General features: G+C 46.6%; 1 protein-coding gene across 1 annotated transcript in view; it reads left to right on the top strand.

The window, feature by feature from the left end:
* Window positions 1-22,632, top strand: part of gpc3 (glypican 3) — a 51,805-nt gene that overhangs the window by 660 nt on the left and 28,513 nt on the right. Inside the window, exon 2 of the mRNA XM_062476914.1 lies at window positions 6,887-7,048. Within this exon, the coding sequence (XP_062332898.1) occupies window positions 6,887-7,048 (162 nt within the window). The remainder of the gene's footprint in view (window positions 1-6,886; window positions 7,049-22,632) is intronic.

Here is a 22,632-nt window from a genome sequence, read left to right on the forward strand (position 1 = left end):
AAGACTGATACAATTCCTGCTATGGTTGGACAGAGAACCGGTGCATATTGACACCACGTATCTAAATTCCTATACGTATTATCATTTAAAATCTTGGTTTGTTTGCGCAACTCCGGTTGTTCAGGTAGGTGTTTTTCTACCTGCTTGCTGTACTATGACTTACACACATACATAGATGCATTATCGAGTCAACACGTTGAAAAATCATAATGTGTCAATGACCTAGAAAAGAACAAGAAAAATCAAAGTGCAGCCCACACACAGTTTGGCATAAACTCGAATGACTCAAACTCTGTAGAATAGTGTCAATGGCAGGATTGTAATTGTAGAGTTGTAATTGAGTGCTGTATTTGCCAGGCCTGACCTATAAACTCTAATTCGTTTTAATTAAATGGTCACATGCACCTGTGAAGGAGTGGTGAAAACAAACCATGTTGTTAAACAGACCTTTAGGCTTTACTCAGTGCTGTTCTCCCATGACTGTCAGTGCTTCTAGCAGAGTGCTATTTCATCACAAGATGGGAGAAATATCCCAGAGTTTGTTTGGCCCTCAGAACATAGCATCTCCAGCAGAAGCTCCCTAATAATCCTCAGAGAGGATTTCATGGTGTGTTTCCCCCCTCCAAGGCAGCAAGCCTCCTCAACAATAGCAGGGAGAGTTGACTCTTCAGCTTTAGCGACCACATCCTGCCCACACACTCTCTTCCTTGCAGCCCTCTGGCTCTGCCACTTTCAACTTGCTCGCCCAGCCTCATACCTTGTTGTTTCTCCACCATTTATATCCAACTTTGCATAGTTCTCTACAAAATGTGAGCTTCTTATGGATGTTGATTTACTAGAAAATGAAACATTAAGCAAAGTGGTTCAGACTTTCAATCAACCCAAGGAATCTCTTAAACCAACCTTTCATTCAACAAAAATATTTCCACATTGAAAGGACAGTGTTTATTTGGTCACCTTGAGCAATGCTGGTGACTAATGGGTGAAAAGATGATGTTTAGCCACTTAGTGATGAGCACCCTTTCTTCTGCAATATTGCTTGATGATTGAGATTTAAAAAAATAAGTTGACTTCAAAAGATTGATTGGAACTGGAAGTCAAATATTGAATGTTAAATATCTGGAAAATAACTCAAACATGTTTAGAACAAGAACATGCACACAGGAGAACACAAGTGATTCGTGGCTGGAGGCAGGAAGGAGATAATCTGAAATGTCCCATGGTGCTCTAGAGCAAACTTCAGGTCGGACTGTGTAATTGGGGCTCCGGCAGAAACTGTTGCCTGAGTTCCCATTCAGTATGTAAATTAATACTGATCTCATGTGGCTGAATCACAGCCTGCTGCAAATGTTAAGTGGTTGTTTTAGTGTCATGTCAGAAAAGAGAAGTGCACCAGGTTAATTGTTCTCTTTCCATCTTGTGAGGAAGAGGTTCACACATTCCCCTCAAGTATGAGAGCAGCGTTGCAGCAAACAATGTTAAATGTACTGTAAATGTGTAAAGTGTAGATCCAAAATGTGTATTCTCCCTGAATGCATTCTTGCTGTTTTGCAAAGTGCAAAATCTGGAATAATAACTAGGCAAGGTGCAGCAATAAGAAATTGTATTCTGCCAAATGACTTTCTTGAACTTCTAACATAACATATTGATTGCACACCTTATTGGTTACGGTACAGTCTTTGTGTTTGTTAACTCTGGTATTATAATTCACAAATCATTCTGAAACTGCAAGATTCCAAGGTCAAACCTTATTGAAATTGATTCAGTTCTAAAACCCCTTCTTATTCCCTTTACAATATTGTAATATCACAAGTACCTAAGAACATGACTTGAGTGACATGAGTGGGACACCATCTCAGTTTTGCAAGTTTACAAGGAACAAAGAGGAAGCCAAATAGGAAGGAGAGACAGAGAGAGAGAGAGAGAGAGAGAGAGAGAGAGAGAGAGAGAGAGAGAGAGAGAGAGAGAGAGAGAGAGAGAGAGAGAGAGATGCGTCTCCCAGGGGTCTACAGAGGTACAGTGTCTGTTGGAGGAGGTGGCTTATTCAGAGATGGCTGCAGGAAGGCAGAAGACTGAATTTTAATAGGATTCTAATAGGGCTACATGTGGTGCCAGGGGGAGGAACACCAAACAGCCAGCAGAAACGTCTGCTTCTCCACCAGCATTTTGTTGGCACTGCAGATCCCAAACTGTTCTGAGCATCAGAGCTAAAGATGAAAATATTTCTGAGGGAGAACAGCTCTTGTCTCCGGTATGGGTGTAGCCGCTTGCCTGAAAGCCCCCCCAAAAGCTGGTTGTCAACTCTTAATAGTAACATGTCAGGGTCTCTTGTCACAAGAGGCATCTCTCCAACATCTTCGACTCACCCGAGGATGTACAAGAGCTGAAGTGGAGACAAAGTACACTTACTGATAGAGATGGAGGGCTTGCACATGGCTGAACACATTTTAGGGGACTTTCCTGTCCTCTAACTAATGATAACAGTCCTGGTTCTTGAGGTGACAGTCACTCCTAACTGATTGGAGGAGTGTGCATATCTTACAGTGGGTTGGTTGGCTAGCATTCTCCTTGCTGATGCAGTTGCTAGCTGGAGATGTGGTGCCACATTAGATCTTATTTGTAAGAGAACAACAATAGCCTTGCCAGATGCTGACCCCTCAGCAATTAGTGATGGGGTCAGGTCAGCATGCTGTCATGGGTTCCCAGAGATAGAAGAACACTGACCAGGAACGATGTCGCTAGATAAAGAGTTTTCAATGCAAACGAACCAGGAGACAGAACAACAATTGGCGACATTCCTCCCTTTCAGACGACACATGGCTCAACTAATAGACTGAATTACTCTGACGCAACGCCATGGTCTCTTCAGTCTAATTATACAAACTGTTGCTTTTAAAGTGTTTCGGCAATGATTTGAATGCATCAAATCTCTTGTGGCTGATGTCTAAAAACTCTAATGAGGTGGTATTGTATAGTTTTGTAAGCTTTGAAGAAGTCAGAGGACTGCTTCGTTTACATTCAAATACTGTCTGTTGCATTTTCCATTCAGCCAATAGGTCTGTTAGATCCCTTAGATCATGTGTACCAAGAGATTTAAGTAGGTCAACTTGTTGTATTAAGAGAAGAATAACTGAAACAATATTTACTACTTGAGCATAATCCCCAGTTACAAAATATGATTTTCTCAGATGAATATCAAATTGATTTTGGTTTCATTTATGCATTATTGTCTCTGAAAAGTGTCAGTGGCTTATTTTGCCCCGGAGAGAGCTTCACTGACTCCCCGAGGCTCAAACCAACACTGGTTGTTGATTTATAATTCATACTCTTAATGAAGATCCTTTAACATATTCTATATCTTACCACAAGTTGTTTCTTCTCCTCCTCAGACACCATCATTAAACTTGCATACTGATAGCTTTCTAATTGGCGCTGAGAAGCATAGAGAGATACAAGTTTGTTTGCTCCCTCCCTGTCCCCCGGCTTGGAGTCTCAGAGCTTGTTAAAGATGAAGGGGGGACTGTGCTGACTGTTTACACAGCCCTGACCGAGGCCCTGCTGGAGCTGTCATGTTCAGCTCCACTCTGGGCCGCACAGACTAGGGCCTCAGGACTGAGGACTGTGGACAGGGGGAGAAGGCTGGAGAGTACATTTAACTTCACTGGGGGCATGAAGAGAGACCAGAACAGAAGTGTATTATTTATCTGAATGATAGATAATAATAATTTAGAATGATAATAATTCATAGTTTTGCATTTTAAGACAAATCTTACAAATCATTAGTATTAGTATAATTTACTATAATCAAGTAACCTGATCAACCACGTCAGAGTATTTATTGAGAGTAGTAGCCTAATATAACCTGAACTACACTTTGATCTTGAAGGAGGAAAGGAACATCCAAAACAGTGCTTTTCTACAGTTCATGATCTATTACACAGTCAGATGTACATCCCGTTTTCCACTTTCCACCGTCGAGCCCACAGGACACCTGGAGGGACTGTCTCGCCGACGATTAACCATTGGATTATCTGACAGGCCTGCAGCTCAATGCAGGTGGAAGCAAACTAGCGCAGAGAGCAGAAGTGTGTGTGAGATGCCTGTGAGAGAGAGAGAGAATGAAGGGATGGAGGAGGAGGAGGAGGAGCACTGCGAGAAGTGCACAGGAGAGGAGGCGGACGGATGTTATTCCCAAGCGGCCTACCTGTCAGTGAGAGGGCTTTATTTAGAAACTGTAATTTTTTTGTTTTCTTAACCCCGTAGGGAATCATTTCCACCCTGTGTACTTTACGTAATCCTCACCGCTCTGAACTGGTGTAATGAAATACATTCATCATCTGGCAAAACGGTAGACGTGCAGATGAAACTGTCTGCTTTGCGGAAGATAATTGCGGAATCCACCTCTCCTTTGCGTGCGCTTAACACATTGGGTGGTATTGACAGCTTAATCATTTTGCCCCTGCAGTCTGAAATTAACTTGATCTTATCTTCCAGGAGTGCTTTGTAGGTATTGATTTAAGATATTAAGTGTGTCAGGATGCATAGAGAAGGTAGTGCGTGATGGATATATTGGTACTTCACTCCAGTTAAGTATTGTTTGTCTGTGACTACGTCCATCTTGAGGATGCAATTTGTGCATGTTTAGTATTCAATTCATGTCTTACTTTGTTTGTCTGCTTCACAGGTGGTTCTACTTTTCCAATGTGTTGATGTGTTTTGTCTTTGCTGCTGCCGGAACTTTAGAGGCCTCCTGTACATTTAGATGATGATGATGTGTTCACATGCGCAAGGGAAAATGATTGCTGGCAAAATGTTCTGATGGAGCTGTTTACTTCTTCACCTGAATGAGAATGGAACTATCCACCCCCAAAACCTCCGCTGCTGTTTGTGCGTTCCCTAAAGGCAGAGTGGATTTCACCTGACTGATCTATCTTAAGTGCAGCATCTATCTGTTCCACAATCCCTTCCTCTTGTCTCCAGACAGACACAGATCTGTATGCCGTACCACCATCCGCGCTCAAACCTCACTCAATTCCTCCCTTCTCTACATTCATCACACTCCTCCTCCTCTCCCTTCTCCTCCTCCCCAGCCTCCTGCTCTCTTGTTATCTGGAGTGGGAGCACAGGGACTCTCCTGATGTGTGTTTACCTTGCTATCCATCAACCCAGTGTCACCCACTGTTAGCCTCTCAGTGGGCTGGATCATCTTGACTAGTCATCTCTCCTAGGCTGATTAGTATTCTGATTTTTCGGTGGATCGTTTTTACATGACATGAGGCAGCACCTCAAAGAAACAGACATGTCTCTGTTGATTTCCCATTTGTATTTTAACCTTGGATGGTTGTGTGCCCCGTTTACGTCTGTCTTTGTACTGCTTTCGGTGGAGGGATATGGGAATCAATTGGAAATACTGATGTCATGTTGAGGAAAACATCTTCCAAAGCACCTACTTTTATTGTCATAAATATTTTTGACTGAAGCTAAATCTGAAATGTTTATCGTTAGGGCAATTATTATAATTTTTTTACATACCTGGCCTTAGTATATATTTATGTAACGCTTAAAAGATATAAAACATATTTGTGATTTACTAATGAACATTACTTTCTAATATGAAAAATATTACTATTTTTTATTCCATTGATTGACTTTACCTAGTGCCGGAGATACTTTTTACAGTATCCTTCACCTTGGCCTGAAAATTTTTTCTTTTCAGTGACTTTAATATAAAAATGTTGTCTTCTGGTCAGTGCTTCTTTGATCTAAGCAGACCTATTGTCACGGCCACAGCCGTGCCCCCCCCCGGTTTCAGTTTTTTGCTCTGCCCTAGTGTTTCCCTGTCATTGTCTTCACCTGTTCTCGTTAGCGTTATTGTGTCCACCTGTGTGTCGTTTGGTTCTGTGTATTTAGGTTTCTGTTTTGTGTCCAGTCTTTGTCTTGTCCTTACAATACCTGTCCCTGTGAGTGCCCTATCTGTTCCCCGTTTTTGAGAATAAAACCCTTGTTTCTGCCATGCCTGCCGACTCCCCTGCGTTTGGGTCCAACCCCACCCCACGTCGTGACAGAAAACCCTTGTTTCTGCCATACCTGCCGACTCCCCTGCGTTTGGGTCCAACCCCACCCCACGTCGTGACACCTATACAGGGCAAATACCAACATTTGTGTCAATTTAATTTCTCTTTTGAATACCTCGCATTTTCGCTTTTCAAAAGAGTTTGTAGGAATCCAATTACTGTATGTTCTTTCTGTAAAGGCAACCTTCAAAGCCAGTGATCAGGTTGAAAGCAGAGGTTGGCATGAGGTTGACTTCAGTGATGTCTTTGTCCATTTCAAACCAATAACTGCACGATCCCTTGACAGTTATTGTTGTTTTCCAGATGCCTGTCTGTTCTTATCCTCACTGAACGTAATAAACAGCTTTTCAACCTGGGTGACAAACAGCTCTCATTCCTTAGATTTCTTGACCACTGAAAGAGTGCTCTGTGTCAGTTCAAGTGATCAAGCTTTTCTACCGTGAAAGGGAAAAACATAATAGCGTGGTTCATTGTGTATTTATGTTTTACATTTCCATTATGTTTGAACAATTTCCTCTCAGTTAATAGATCTGAGATCTCACTCAATTACTATATAATAACTCCAGTTATTATTAGTTATTACTTGACTCAAGGTCAAGTAAGAAGTTATCTAAGCAAAAACTAGCTACTTATTTACGTGGTTTCCAAACTAATTTCTGAATTTACTATCTAGAGGGTAGGATATTGTAATTCTAGACAAGAGAAAGTGATCACCCTCTTTCCTCCCTGAAATGGTATCTTGATTAAATGATCCCTTTAATCGACTGGCTCGCTTCTGACTCTGACCTTGTCTCTCTCCCCCTGGTGGCCAGGTGCAGACCTGCAGGTGTGCCAGCCCCGAGGCCTGAGCTGCTGCTCCAAGAGGATGGAAGAGCGCTATCAGGTGGCTGCCCGTCAGAACATGGAGGCAGGCCTGCAGGCTGCCAGTGCCCAGCTCAAGCTCCTCATCATCCACAATGCAGCTCTCTTCCAAGGTGAGCCACATCTTCACTGTCTGCATCTGGAACAAACTGATTTGATTCCATTTGCAGCATTAAATCATTCTGTAGGTTTGCTACCGTACCGTAAGTGTTGCAGATGAGTACACATAAGTCAGCTTTACAGCTATAAGGCATTCATAAATGTGTGGCTCGTTAGGGTGCTTCGCTGCATACAAAGTGTTTCATTCTGCTGACTGCACATAGGTAGATTGTTCCTACAGTTTTACATATAAACAGAAATAAATGCTAAGCACTTTGTTCAGACTAATTCTACCTATCTAGACCCACTGTGCTAACCAGCTGAATGCAGCTGTTCTGCATGAAGGCGGTTGGAGAGTTCTGATGTACAGAGAGATGATGTCGACCCATAGGACCGATTGCTGCAGTTGCTCCACGCTCAGGTCGCGAAACATGCTTCATTCTGACATGCCAATTAAAACTTGATGTTTCATCAGGGATGAGAGGGCTTGTCTGACTCGGTTGCTACGCACGGACGTTATTGAAGACAGGCACTGTGGTTTGGCTTCAGTTTCCTAGAAGGGGCTCGATGCTAATTGCTTTAGCATAGGACATGTAAGAACTCCCTAAACAACTCGCAGACTGAGATCCCTTTAGAATCCTGGTCTTGTCTTTCTTTTTTCTCTCTTCTCTTTCTCACTCCCCCCTTTTTTATCTCCCTCCGACTTTGTCTCTCTCCTCTATTGGGAATTGAGTGCATGCCTTGTTTGCAATCTTCTCTGCTCTTCTTCTTCTCTTTTGTTCTTTTGAGCTCTCTTCTGCCACAGATCAAAGGGCTTCCCCTCTGCTCTCCTCCATCTACTATCTCCCAGTCTCTATCCCTCCCTCCCTCCACCCTCTCTCTCTCTCTCTCTCTCTCTCTCTCTCTCTCTCTCTCTCTCTCTCTCTCTCTCTCTCTCTCTCTCTCTCTCTCTCTCTCTCTCTCTCTCTCTCTCTGTCTCCTCCCCTCTCCATCTCCACCTGCCTCTATCCCTGCTCCTTTCTCTCATACCCCTGAGTGCAGCAGAGGTTGTAGCCCTTTGATGTCAACTTTGCCAAACAATAGCAAAAGTAATTTCCCCCATCTGTCAGTCCTTTCGAGTTTTATGTTTCAGTAAACTATTATTTTTAGTGGAGGAGTATGACTAAAGTGTTTGTCTTCTCGTCTCTTGTAAGACATTAGTTGGAAGACCTGGCATATCCATTGCTAACAGGTATTTAGTCATTTATAGGTTTTTTTGTGATGCCAGACTCAAATAATAGTTATTTGATACATTAAGAATTGATGTGGCATACACAGAATCTCAGAATTCACATTGGCTCACATTAGCCCCATTCGTAATACTGTTTCCTCTCCTTTTGCTTGATTGCTTCTATGTGAAAAGCCTGATGTGGGCAATTTAGTCTGAAAATGAGAATCTTCTTAGGTTCCTCATCTTGAAATATAATCTTTGAAATAAAAGCTGATGTTTTTGGGCATGCTCAGAATGTAATTTCTTTAATCATAGAGCGAGATATTTCTGATGAGAATATTAGCATCTGTCATTACCATGACTTTCAAAGCTCGATTGTACTTCATTTGATTCAATATATAGATTTGAGTTGTTGTTGTGGTGCAGCGTCTAGGTGGGATGAGGACTTGAGCCGTGCAGGTCTGCTAGAGGTAGAGTTGCTGTGCTTCACTAAAGAGCTCATCAGTGGAGACGTTTGGCTGTGTCTGTCAGGATGACTGGCACCTCTAATTCCTGTCAGTCCAACGTTGATGTGTGCTCCAGTGCAGAGACACGAAGGATGAAGCACTCACCACAACTCTTGGCTTGAAAAAGAAACTGGAGGATAAACGGGAAAAAGGTTCTTTCAAATTGGAACTAACACTCTTTCCTATCCCTGTTCAATGTCTGTTCCGTGAAAGACTCGAGATATTGATTGTCCGTGATCACCCTCTAATGTGTTCCTCTCATGATGGTTTATTGATGAGTGATTACAGAGAGGACTGTAAACAGCACACTCTCCAACAAGCTTCCCTCGGCCCTGGTCCACAACCCCCACGGAGCGGGAACTGCATCACTGTCTTTGCAGTTTCATTACACACCATTGACTCCCTGCACCCTGGTGAGAAGCTGGCATCCTGAGGGATCCAGCAGACCCACCATGGTCGTCCAGAGGAGAGTCACTTCGAAGTCCAAAGACCCAATTAATAAACATGAGGGGACTGGAGTCCCCTCATGTGGGTATAGGGATAGTGGGTATATATGAGTGGGCTGCCTGGATTGCTTGCAACTCTTGTGCAATAAGCACAGAGGGCAAGTGGCAGTGGGCGTGAGCTTGGAGTTCCAATGCTGTGCCTGAAAGTAGGACAGCCAGCACCCATGGAATGTCCAAAGAGTGCCAGTGCAGTAGGGTATGCACATACAGGCCTGACTTGGCTTTGTAACAAGCTTCACTCCGAGCTGCAAGGTAGGGAAGGATCCTCCACTCCCAAGACAAGCACACCCACAGAGGCGAGGCAGCTCCTAGGGGCTTTGGAGAGTTTGCTTGGAAGGACATTCATATCAGTTTCGTTTTTATCAACTCACTCAGCGACCTGGAGTGTGCTGCACATACACAATAAACTTTCGGAATTTGTCTGAGGAGACCTATATTGGAGCTGTCAAGATGACAAGCGGGAGAGCGAACGTTTTAAACGAGCTGAAAAAAAAAGAATAAATCTCGATCCTGTCCTTGAATCCCACCATACCTCATTCCTAGCAGGCCAGCAAATTAGCATTTCATTAGCACCCAAAAAAAGCGTGTATCGACTTTCCCTGCTCTTCTAGATGGGTTTTAATTACTCTAAGTGTATTAGGAATTAGAATGCCGGACCCCCCCATGGCCCCTGCGGAGATAGGGGGTTGACCTTGAGAACGAGCGCGCCCTCGTTTGTCTTCGATAGTGCTGAACGGACAGTTGCTGTGGCAGTAACCCAAATGAGGTGTGGCGGGAGGTGGATGATGCTGGCCCTCCATCCAACAGCCAATAATCAAAGTCCGAGCCCTGCCCCTCACCGCTGTCAGATCCTCGTCTCCTGCTCGTTAGCCATCCGCTCGATCTTGAGTGCTTAAGGCGTCTGGCCTGAGCGGGCCTCCGACTCTCTCCCTGCTCGCTCGCTCAGCTCAACCGCTCCGTTCACTATCCACTCTACTTTAATAATCCCCTGCCTCTCTCTCTCAGCGGATTAATTTTGTTTTCAGTAGAAGTTTCCCAGAGTAACCCAATAAGGGTGAGGACTAGTGGAGTGTGCACGCCTGCCTCCGCCAGCCGTCTCGACTTGTTTACTCGCCGCCCGGGGCTAATCTAATATCCTAATGATGGGTAGAAGCAGAAGCCTGCGCCGTCGTCTCCAATGGGCTTCTTCGTGCGTCGTTTACTTGACGAGATGGTTTATAAGCTACTAGCCATTACCGCTTTTTTCTCTATCAACTTGTAATTAGTTTTTAACCTAATTGTCGTGTTTTATTTTTATGCCTCACTTATTTGCTCTGCTGTAATGAGATTCCTCTGTTCTCTATAGCGCACCGCTGGCTTTGCCAACGTTTGAGGGAGATATACTTATTAGAGCTGTGTAATCCTAGCTGTGCTCTGTCTCGTCTGGGACACTTTGTGGTACCAAAGGGAGGGATAGAGCCACAGAGGCCCAGGCTGTATTAGAAAGAGCTTATTGGAACTACCATACCTATCTGGAGTGTGTGTCTCTGTAACCAGCAGTCAAACAACAGGGCCATAGAGCAGAGCACAATTCGGCTGATCAGGTTTATGAATAGATTCGGAACTCGCTGAGTCTAGTAGGCCACATGCTGGACCAGTAGACATATTACTGCCTCAAGAGGGTGTGTGCTAGGGTCTGGTGACAGGCCCACTTGTGTACAGTCAAGGAGATATAGGATAAGTCAAGGCTGTGTGCATCATAATTGAGTCCCAGGAGGTGGCCAGAAACTGTAAATGTTTCTGTGAAATGGCTTCATAGCTGTGTGTTCACATCTGTGGGTACCTCAGCTCCGATTCTGCTCTCATGTGTAAACCCACCTTGACACGTATTCATTTTCACCCATGAAAGATGGAGTTTGCAGCCATTGTCTTCCGCCACTATTGAGTTATATTTACACTGCAGCGTAGATCACCATGGGAGGGCCTGAGTGTTTCCTTCCCAGCAGAGATGCCTTTTGAATTGCGCCTGTTGTCGCATGCTTTTCTTACTACTACTTACTTGCTGTTTTTAATCATGTCTCCTTTTGATTTGACCAGACTGGCGCCCCGATGCAGCGTCTGTCTCCGTGCTGATAGTGAGACAGCCAGTGTACTCTGCATGGGGGAGATTATTTGCATATTATTTCAACTGTGGCTCTGAATATCTTCAATAGCAGAATTATCACCCCAGAAAGAAAGAAAAAAAACAACTCTCTGAGACTTTCATTTGCGTGAGCGAGTGCCATTTTGGCTCTGCCTCACTGGAAGTACGGCAGACAAAAGGCTGTTTCCTCCACTGAGATGAAGAATGAGTCCCTGTGACATTCTGTGTGGACAGACCTGTGGCATCAGGAATAACAGTCTGGAGCTGCAGGTTGAGGGGAGGGAATGACAAAAGGTTGTCTAGGAAGTTATCTGTCAAACAAATCACACAAATTGGAGGTTTTCATATATCTTTGTCTCAGTGTGCTTTCTCTCTCTCTGCCTGCCTGCCTGCCTGCCTGCCTGCCTGTCTGTCTGCCTGTCTGTCTGCCTGTCTGCCTGTCTGCCTGTCTTTCTCTCTCTGTCTCCCTCACATACACACTCTCACACAAAGATGAGGTGCAAAGTGGTTTTGTGCTCCTTCCGTCATCTTATAATGCTGAGACAGTGGTGTCAGTTCCAGCAGACACTCCGTCTATCCCCCCCTGCTAGGCTCTCTCTCTCAGTCCTGCCACTGGGTGGGCAGCTCACCTCCTGTGTGACTGCCAGGATCCTCCTTCAGTTCTGACCTGCCCTCACCTGCTCGCTTCTCAAGAGGCCATACCTGCTCTAACTGCTCGCTTTTCTAGACTGATCTCTCCCAAAGCAGACCACAGACTCGTTTCTGTGTCATTGCAACTAGTCTGTTCACAAAGAACAGAAGAACGATCCTGCATCCATACACGAAAGCCCGCCTGCGGGTGCTTTTCCCTTCAAACGCACAGAGCCATGGCTTCTTCTGGACACCAACATTACCTGTTCTCTATGTATGAGGCCGTTTGAACCAATGTGACTTCTAAAGTTGTTATTATGAGGTTTAGGGCCAGCATGGCCCCCTTTTCCATTTTGTAGCCCCAGTTTAATGGTGTGCTCTCTTACATGTCTCCCTCACTGGATTTCATCATGGAGGGTAAACAAACTGTGCGGAGCGTTCCCATCAAAGTGTCATTCGAAATGGGATCATCAAACAGAGCGATGGCTGCTGACAGCCCTAGCCGCCCCCAGCTGAGAGGGGGGCCTGGGTTCTGCTGTCTGATCACTGACACACCGACAGGGGCCTGGGACTGGGTGGAGAGGGGAGGATGGAGGGGAGAGAGAAGAGAAAACATCACTTTTTTGGTGCTAACACATATTTTTCGAGGGGTAATTACAGTTGAATGACTAGGATTCTCAGGATTCAAGTTGAAGAGTTTTCAAAATAAATGTTTTTGTGGAACTATTTAATCAAGGTCAACCTCTGAGATTACATTTGTTGTGAATGTAGATACATATCGCTAGTTTTACAGCTTTTTAGCATGACATGGCTAAGGATTTTTTTTTTTAAATGAGGATTTTTTTTAGATGTATTTTTTAGTTTTGTTTATCAAGTGTCAGGCTGGGTTCTTGGGCAACAGCAGTGTTTGATCAGTCCTTTGACAGCCTGTGTCCTCCTCTTGATGCTATTAACACAAGAGTTATAATGGTATTGCCTTTAGACACCTTCTGTGAGTGAGGCCAGCGTAACGCTCACTTTCCCTTCCTGCCTGACCTCTCCTTCCATCAGTCGAAGTTGATCTATAGACCTCTACAGTACTGGGGCAGCCTTATGGCATCTCCATCTGTGTCTGTCTGTCTTCATCTGTCTCTGACTGTCTTGTCTAAGTCATTCTACTTCCTGATCCAAGTTTCATAAACACAAGCATTATCTTTGTGTGATTTTATTAAGTAGCTGTTGCATAGATGTGGCAACTAACTTGGGATGGATTTCATTTCCAACAATATGTTTGGGTTTACTGTTGCTCACCTGGACAGCAGTTGATTATATAAGCTGTATGGCATCTCTTGAAGGCCCTACATTAGGTGCTTCTAATGTTAGGTGTTAAGTGTAACCCTATCCAGCTTCCATTTAGCTTGTGGCTTCTTCTGATTGTTCACATCAGTGTTCAACTGTTCACCTCTCTCCTACCCTCTCCTTCACTCTCTCCACCCATGCATTTAAAGTTCAAGGAGATGTATTTTTCATCCTGGCCCCATGCAATATTAAAGAGCTTATGCAACACATGAAGTCAGTCAAGCAAACAGAACCATCATGCCAGGTCACAGGCTGCAGCAGGAACACAAAGAGATCATACATGTCAGAGGCCCAGGCCTACGGTGGCTAATTCACTTCACCATAATCTGATCATTACAACTCTGACATTGCAGGTTTGAATGGAGCTCAGTCTCTGTCTCATGGGGTTATCCTTGGCTCTGATCCAGTTTCTGGGGAGAAATGCCTTGTTTTTGGTTTGGATGTGGCGAGGACTCGAGGAACACTGAGAACCTGAAGACCAGATGGCATTTTACAGACGTAAATCCCTAAAACAAGCGGGCCTCCCTCCCATGGGTGCTTACACACACTTGTGTGCACGTGCACACACGGAACTACACACACAGAACTAAACACACACGGAACTACACACACACGGAACTACACACACACAGACCGAGAGCAGGGGGGTCCTCCTCCTTGTGATTGACCCTATGAAATATGTATGTGCCAGGGTGTGTGTGGGCCATGTTCACCCAGCAGGTGTGTGTGAAGAGGCCTCCGTGGCCCGGGACTGTGGCGGAGGGAGAGAGGGAGGGAACAAAGAAGAAGGCGGGGGCGGTCGGGGAGGGGGCCTACACGCCTGCTTGTTCGCGTGGCGTGACTGATTTGGAGAGAAATGTTTGGGTGGAGAGAACCTTCCGTCTAGTCCAGATTCCCAGTGGAGACTCATCAATGCACCTCTGGTCTCCTCCTCCCACATCTCCCACCTCCCCTTCTCCATCCATCCATCCATCCATCTGTCTCTCCATCCTTCCAGCCCCCAGGCCTGGTCAGGGGAGGCTAAGTGGTGGGATAGAGGCAGCTCTGTGCCGAGCTACATTACTCCTCCACAGCCAATCCCTCGCTCCGCCTGTCAGTAAAGAGGTGATGGGATGGGCCACTGCGTGTGTGTGTGCTTGTGTGTGTGCATGGTTGGCATCACTTAAGGGTCCTCCGCTGCAGTAAAAGCTGAACGAAGCTGAGGCAGAAGAGTTTTAGTGGTGTTTGGTGTTCATTTACCTCCTCCCTCATCAAGTGTAAACCAGACCCCCTACTAACACTCTACTAACACCATAATGAGCTGGCAGTAGACAGGCCTGATTTTCTCTACGGGCTCTTTAGTATTCTGAGAGAGGCTAGTCTGAGTTATGTATCCCTCCTCCTGCGAGGCTAACTCGGAGAGCGAGACCGAGAGATGGAGCGGGAGGCAGAGAGGATGATAGAGGGGGAGATGGGGAGCGAGGGAACGTTCCTTAACTCTGACATGGTTAGTATTGATTCTGTTGGATTGAGCACCCTTTTATTTATAATTCATTCATGTCTGATGGCCACTGGAAGAGAGAGACCGAGAGCGAGATGGAGAGAGAGTGACGATGGCGAGTGAAGACGAGGTGCTGTGTCCAGGTGCTGTGTTAGTACCTTTTAATTAGCAGTAGGCCAACTGTTTTATGACAGTTATCTTGTAAGTGTTCACTCTTCATAGAGCATCCATAACCTACCCCCGGTCGTCTGGTATCCTAGGGCCGGTCTTTGCCCTGTCTAAAGTGCTACCGGGCCCCAGGTCTGTGAAAGGTGACCAGCGGGGGCAGGAGGTGGGGTGGATCCCAGCAGGGAGACCCTCCACTGGGCCCGTCGGTGTCAGCGAGGTGATGGAGGGAATCGCTCCCCCATCAATATTTGAAAAGCTCTCGTTGCCGTGGCTCTTTCTTTAACAGAACACGCTCCGGGGCCCCAAGAGCAGCCCTCCGTGGAGCGTACAGCACCACCCTGTCACTCACCTAGCCCTCCCCATCACCCCTAGCCCCCTCTCCCCTTCTCCCCTAGTCACACCACCCTCTGGCCCTCTCCTCTTCTACCCATCTACCTCCTCAATGCCCCCCCCATCCCGTCCCGTCCCTATCCTCCTCTCCGCATCCATCACGTTCCCATCATGCAGCTGTAGTCCACCTGTCAGCCTCTGTTGTGACACTCATTATTTTTCATTTGCGCTCCAATCTCCATCCTGTGCAATTACATGCACTCACCCTGGCAGCTCTTTTCCAGCGCCAGGGCTTTCACAGGAGATTTACTTTGTCTCTCTCCTGCTCAATCTTCTGGTGTTGTTTGAGAGCTGCTGGATGAGGAGGTGATCTCCATGCTGTGTGTTGATAATGCCTGATAAGACACTGGTTGGTTGTCACTAAGGCTTACCTGGGAGGGGAGATTGATGGTTGGTATGACAGCAACCCGCTCTTCACTCCCACCTCGATACGATTCTCAGATAGACATGTGACAAGATCCCCCAGAGAGGGATGGATAGACCACCCCGCTCCCTTCCTCCTCTCCTCTTTCCCCCACCTCTCTCCCCAGTCTTGCTCCTCTACCTCCCCGTGTGTGTCTTCATGCATACGGCCCCTGACTCCGTCGCTCCTCCACTGCCCCTCCGCTCCTGGGTATCATGGTGAGGGGAAGTCAGACAGGGTTCAGAGGTTCATGCACTTTTAATCACAGAGACTTTTTTTTTCTTCTGCCTGTCGTGTTCCTCTGTCCTGTTACGACACAGCTCACGCTACAGCCGCCACGCAAGACAGTCTACTGCCCCCCCTCCCCCTCCCTCCCCGCTCCAAAGCGGAGGAGTGAATAATTTAAACGTTCACCGTAAAAAAGACACAACAAAAAAAGAAAAGTGGATTGAAATCCTCCTGCAACTTGACTCCTCCAACATGACCCGGCCCTCTCTTTGGTACTCTATCTCTTTCTCTCTCTCTTTCTCTCTCTTCTTTCTGTCCATCCTTCTCTCTCCTCTCCACGCTCATTCTCTCCCCGGTGCTGTTCTTCCTCACCGCTCTGGATCCGTCACCGGTGTTAAAAGTCCTCTCCATCCCATCGTACTGAGGCCTCTTGTTCTGCTCTGAACTCCGCCTTACAACCCCCCCACCCCGCATGTTCCCCCACCCCCCTACCACATCCCATTTACTCCCTCACCCCTTCCCTACCACTCCATGACTGACATGACTACCTAAAAGTGTTAAGGTGTTGCGGTGAATGTTCCTTTTGAAACGCTTCAACGGAAGTCTCAACCACATGTCAACAGTCTGAGAGTCAGGGCCTCTGTGTGTGTTTGCGGGTGCATCTATCCTGCGTGCAATTCACACTTATTAATGAGAACAAGGGAGGGCTTAGTTTCTGAGCTTTTACAGATTCTCTCTGCTTTGACAGTAAGCCTCATTTGCACACCTCATGCTCTGCCATTACTGGCCTGTTCTTCCATGTCTAGACCCTCTCTGCCTTCCTCTGCCAAGCTGTCTTTTGCCTTAATTGCATATTTTCCAGTACAACAAAACAGCAGTCTGATGTGCCAGGGAAAGTTCAAGGTACACTGCATTGGTGTGTGTTACTGTAAGGTGTGTGTATGTGTCTTGTTTGCCTTGTTACAAAAAAGTAGGCCGACAGAGTGTTGATTGGAGGTGGAGTGCATTTGATTGGTTTAAAGCCAACACAGAAACACTCACACACACATACGCGCACAAACACATACACATAGACCCACGCACACACCCATACACCACCACCCACGCACACACACATAAACACACTAGCCATTGAGCCAGTACTGTATGTGACCCAGACATGTCAGCTCATTAGACACCCCAGAGACATCTCCAGCTTAACCACAACACTTTCCCCAGCTGGGAGGAGAGAGCAGGACAGGACGATAGAGAAGGAGACAAGCAGAGAGTAGGAAAGAAAAAGAGAGAGAGAGAGGAAGAGAGACAAGGAAAGGAAGAGCGAGAAGTAGAGGAGGACAGAAAAGGAGAGGAGGAGAGAAACAGGCCAAGCAAGGCATAACAGGTTAGCTGGACTGGCATCTTGTTTGAGTTTCCTGTACATGATTCCGTGGATGTTCCTTCCCAGCGCTGAACTAAATACACAAAATACAGACAAATTAAATTCCTAGAGTGTACTTACACATGCTTTTGCATGCAAGCATGCACTCACTCACTCACACACACACACACACACACACACACACACACACACACACACACACACACACACACACACACACACAAAAAAAAAACTTTGTAAAACAAAGTTCATCCTAGGATTTTTTTTTTGCCAATCTTTAAAAATACCAGAAGGTAAGAATACAGACCAGGGTGTTGACAAATCTTCGGTGGTTTGGTGTCTGTGCTTCCTGAGTGGCCTTGGCCATCCCTTCATTGCTCATCCTGGGCTTCACTGGACTGAAAGCTCTCTGCCAGCCCAGTAAAGACATAGGCAGCCTTGAAGTCCTCTGTGTTGAAAGGAAAGGCAAGGCCAGCTGGGAAATTACTTTTCTCTGATTTTTTTTACTGTTTTTACCTATGAGAAGCCATCATTGTTAGATTCTTTGATGTGGAACTTGCTGTGTGAGTGACAATGAAATATACTTAGAACTTCGAAACTTGGCAACTTGAGAAGGAAGCTTTGAAAGATGTCATTGTATGTTTTATTACTGTATTTCCGAAGACCTGGAGCAGGAATGTTTTTCAGAAATATATATGAGTGTGTTGTCGGGAAGACTATGGAGAAGGCAAGTATGTGAGTGTTTGTGTCTTGGTGTATGTATTGGTGGCAGCAGTGAATTGAGGGTCACTTGATTTGATGTGACCCTGCCACTCTGTCTGTATAGCTGTCTCTGTGAAACCCACTCACACAGTCAGCACATCTGTTGAGACTGAGTTACTGGGTTACTTCCAAAGCTGACTTACTGTGCCTCCAGGGGAAGTAGGGGTGAAATGGTGTAATTGTGTGTATTAGATACCGTATGAAGGTGGAAACAAGAATAGTAATAAATACTAGTAAAATGTGTGTTACATGCACATAGGTGGCCTTACTCCACCCATGTGTGTATTTATCTAAGTGTGTGTCTCTGTGTGCCTGTGTGTCTCTGTGTGTGTGTGTGTGTTTGTCAGTGACACGTCTGTGTGTAGTGCTCCTGCAGGTCTCATTAACCTGCCACAGACAGAGCCAGCTAGACCAGCGGCAGCAGGTGTATCTGCAGACCAACGTGTCTCCACACCAACGTGTCTGGCAGCACAGATCAAAGCCAATGAAAATAATTACACAACCCTGCTCCTCTCTCCCAGATAAGGCTGCTGCTGCCCTGGCCGGCCTCAGACACACTCCAACCACATTTCCGACTTTGTACATCAAGGGAATTGGGAAGCAGTACGTTCAGTTAAATGTGAAATCTAAATTGGACTCTGGCATGTTAGTGGCTGTTTGTGATCTCAGGGATATGCGGAAAGCTTGTACGTTTCAAGTATGTTGGTATAAGTGTGTGTGTACAGGTGTGTGTGTGCGTACGTACGTCCATTAACCTCTAACAGAAGTGTGTGTGTGTGACGCGAGAGTCCCTACACAAGGACCTGTGTGGGCAAAGTGGAACAGAGGGACTCCACTAGGCAGTTGAATATTTAATATGCTGATCATTAGCACACAGCGGGAGCACTGAGGAGAAGCCTTTAGAAGGACACATACACACACACTCACTCCAAACAGCACTCTGGCATTTCACGGCCTGTTTTCAACCTGTTTTGTTTTGATGTCTGTTAAAAATCCCTGGTTTTGAAATCTAAGGGCTACAGGATCTCGTATACAGCTTGTTAGCAAGTTGCCGTCAGAAATCCCAGGTGAGATATAACGCTGTTCTGTCCTCGAGCAAAGCACTTAACCTGAATTGTTTCGGTGACTAGCCAGCTGTGTAAATTGGAAACGGGTGCCATGTTCGTATGTCACTGTGTATAAGACCATGGGTCTCAGACAAATGTCAAATCAAGAAATGTTACAATATAATTTCGCAGTGCTTCATCTTCAACCCAGACAGCGTGTGTGTGTGGTTGTGCCTACATGTGTGTGCGTGTGTGTACATGCGTCTGCTGGATATCTGTGTCTAATGGGTCCACACAGTTGCAATACCCGAGAGGAAATATTTCAAATCCTCCCATCCTGGGACCACGCCCACACGTCACCGCCCAGCTCCGCCCACCCCCAGAGGATGAGGTGTGTGTGTGCGCTTCAGCTATCACCTCGTAACCTTGACAACACAGAGTGGCAGGGCATGTCATGTGGAGATGTGTCCTTAAGGGTTGGGCGGGTGGACGGGGGGGGCCGAGCAGAGCTGCCTGATATGTCGGCGAGCCTCTCCCCGTCCCTGGGGGGCCGAGCCGAGCTCACCACAGAGCGTGACAGACAAACAGGCTGGTGACAGCCAAGAGGCGGCAAACACCAGTGTGACCGCGATGGGGACAGCAAACCTCCATCGCAACGTGTGTATATGTATCTGCGTACGGGAGTGTGTTCTGTGTGCGTGCTCGCCAGTGTGTGTTTGGGCCGGGCCATGCATGAGCTGGCTAATGCGGGCAGATATGTGACGGGGCCCCCTGGTGAGGCCTGAACTTCTGGCCCCGTTGGCTCAGACTCAGGGCTGTCAGGGAGATGCTCTGTGTGCACCGAGACCATCTCAGCCTATTGGGCCGTGGATGCTGATCCCCTCACTGGCCACACTGGTGCTGCTCTCTCTCTCAGAGTCTCTGTCTGTTTCTGTCTCTCGGCCTCTCTCATTCTCCCTTTCTGTCTCTGTCTCTCTCTTTGCACTGAGAATATTTGTATTGATGATCGAGAGGTCCCTTCAGAAATAGGATGTATCTGCTGGAGAGCCGTGTCTCCTTGATGGAACTGCTCCTTTTTGTATTTCAAAGACTGTAAGCTGAGAAGCTTTCTCTTGAGGTCAGCTACCACGCATTCTAAACCTCCTTCGTGTCTCTCAGTCTCTGTCTAGATCTCTGTCTCAACCCCCCCCCCCTCTCTCTCTCTCTCTCTCTCTATCTCTCTCTCTCTCTCTCTCTCTCTCTCTCTCTCTCTCTCTCTCTCTCTCTCTCTCTCTCTCTCTCTCTCTCTCCCTCTTTCTTCCTCTCTCCCCCTTTTCATCCCTTCTCTCCCCTCCCCCCTCTCTTTTTCTATCACAGCATTGCCTCAGATTTCTGTTCTCCAAGCCCTCCCTCTCCCTCACCACTCATTGGCATACATGCAGTGATACACAACACTCTTTCTCCCTCTCTATTTCTCTTGCTCTCTCGTCTTTTCATCTCCTTCCTCTTCCTCCTCTCAAGCTTTAAATGTCGTAGATGTATTCATCTTGACACCAGCGCTTGCCTGGAATGATAAATATTTTATTAGGTCTCTCTTTTTTCGAAGGGTAAATACAAAGGAGAAGTGAGCGAAAAGTTCCTTTCTCCCCCTCACTCATCTTAACGTCATTTCCACTTCTGACTGCGTCGGCCTGCTCTCCCCTCTCCTGTGACCTCTCCCACCCTCCCTCACCTATTCCTCCGTCGATCTGGAACCCATCGAACACGTGCGTCCGTGTCCCACATGGCTGGAGCTCCACAGGTCCTCAGGATCTCCGGGGACGGGGGCAAAGGGATGCAACACAGGAGACTTCCACCCAGCCCTTGCTCTCCTGTCAGTGCTGAGGATCTGCTGTGTGCGTGTGGAGGCTGGGGAGCAGCAGAGCTGAGGCAGGCCAGACGGAGGACAGGAGGGCCGGGGATGGTGCTACGGCACATCTAAAGGGCCTGGCTCTGGGCTCTGGTGTTTAGCTCCTATATTTAGCCTCTAGCAGATGATAATGTTTCCTCTGCTGTAATCGCTGGCTCAGTGTGTCCTCAGGGACACACTGAGGGTCTCATCTGTGTGTGTGTATGAGTGTGCCCACGTGTTAGTGGGTGGATGGATGTGTTTATTCACACGTCTGTGCGTGTGGTTGATGTGTGTGTGGGCGCGCGCTCGCTGACACCCTTTGGCTGTTCTCCTGATTGTTCCTGTGCGGAGGAAAAGTGGGTCATGGTATGTGGGGCGCGGCCTACACCTCGCTCTCCTGGTATTTGGGGCAGACGACGCGCGTCACCTCGCCGCTGATGACGAAACACGGCGCCAGGAGGAGGACACCAAGAGAACAAGAAACCCGATGAATGGGTTTTAGACGACTGAAACGGTGTAGAAGGCTTTATTGTGCAGTTTTCCAAACACCTGAGGAGCTATTTCTAAACAGTACAGGTTCTTCTCTGTTTGGTCATCTTTGCCTTCAGTGTGGATGATGCAACGCTGTGTTATACTTAGTGTTGAGGATGGCAGAGTGGAATGGGAACACACCTTTCCAGCATTCATCTTCTTTGTAATTTCGTAGCAAGCCAACAAAAGCCTGTGGAGGACTGTAAATGAAAGATAGAACTTGATAATTAAAAAACTACAATGGTATGTTTGGCATGTTTAACCCCAGAATACCCAAAACACCAATACCCAGAATCCCTCAGATTCCATTCCCACAGCGTGATTAATTTTTTTCATCCATTCAAGCCTCATGTATCCGGTAATTGCTGCGGCCATGTACATTTACACCCACATTCCCCAGGAGAGGACCATTACAGCTGCCACCATCCCCTTCTGGGACTCTCTCTCTCTCTGCTCCTCCTATCAGATTACCAAGCTATCTGATCTCCATGCCTCGCCGTGCTGCCAAGGCTAATTATGCGTGGAGGTGTAGCCTCTGGTTAGACCGTCACGGGCCACTGACGAGAGCTTGTCGACGCAGGTGTGTGTTGGGAACACCGCTGAGCCCCTAATCACTCATCCCCTCAAACGTTAAGCACGTCAAACTGGGTAATTGATCGGGCCATTTAATGTGTTATTTTGATAGAGAACACACACACTGGGTTATACACATACAGCTGCAGCCCACACTCATTGTTCATGTCGGCCAGAGCCTCTTATCTAGGCTGACTAACAATGGGGGGATTTTAGTCAGAGAGCTGGAACAGTCTCTTCTCCTCTTCTCAGACACAATTGCAATGTAGAATTGAGCTATTCTGCTAATTGTAGTTGTGGAGGTAAAAAAAAAGGGAAACAGCAGTGTGTTTCGTCCTCATACTTGCATTTAAGAATGTAGCAAAGCTTCTCCCTACCCCCCGCTTCATCCTTACTGATGCTGAAAAATTGCTCTGTGTGTGTGTGTGTGTGTGTGTGTGTGTGTGTGTGTGTGTGT

Source organism: Osmerus eperlanus, chromosome 13 (assembly GCF_963692335.1).
Source record: "Osmerus eperlanus chromosome 13, fOsmEpe2.1, whole genome shotgun sequence".
Classification (NCBI taxonomy): Eukaryota; Metazoa; Chordata; class Actinopteri; order Osmeriformes; family Osmeridae; genus Osmerus; species Osmerus eperlanus.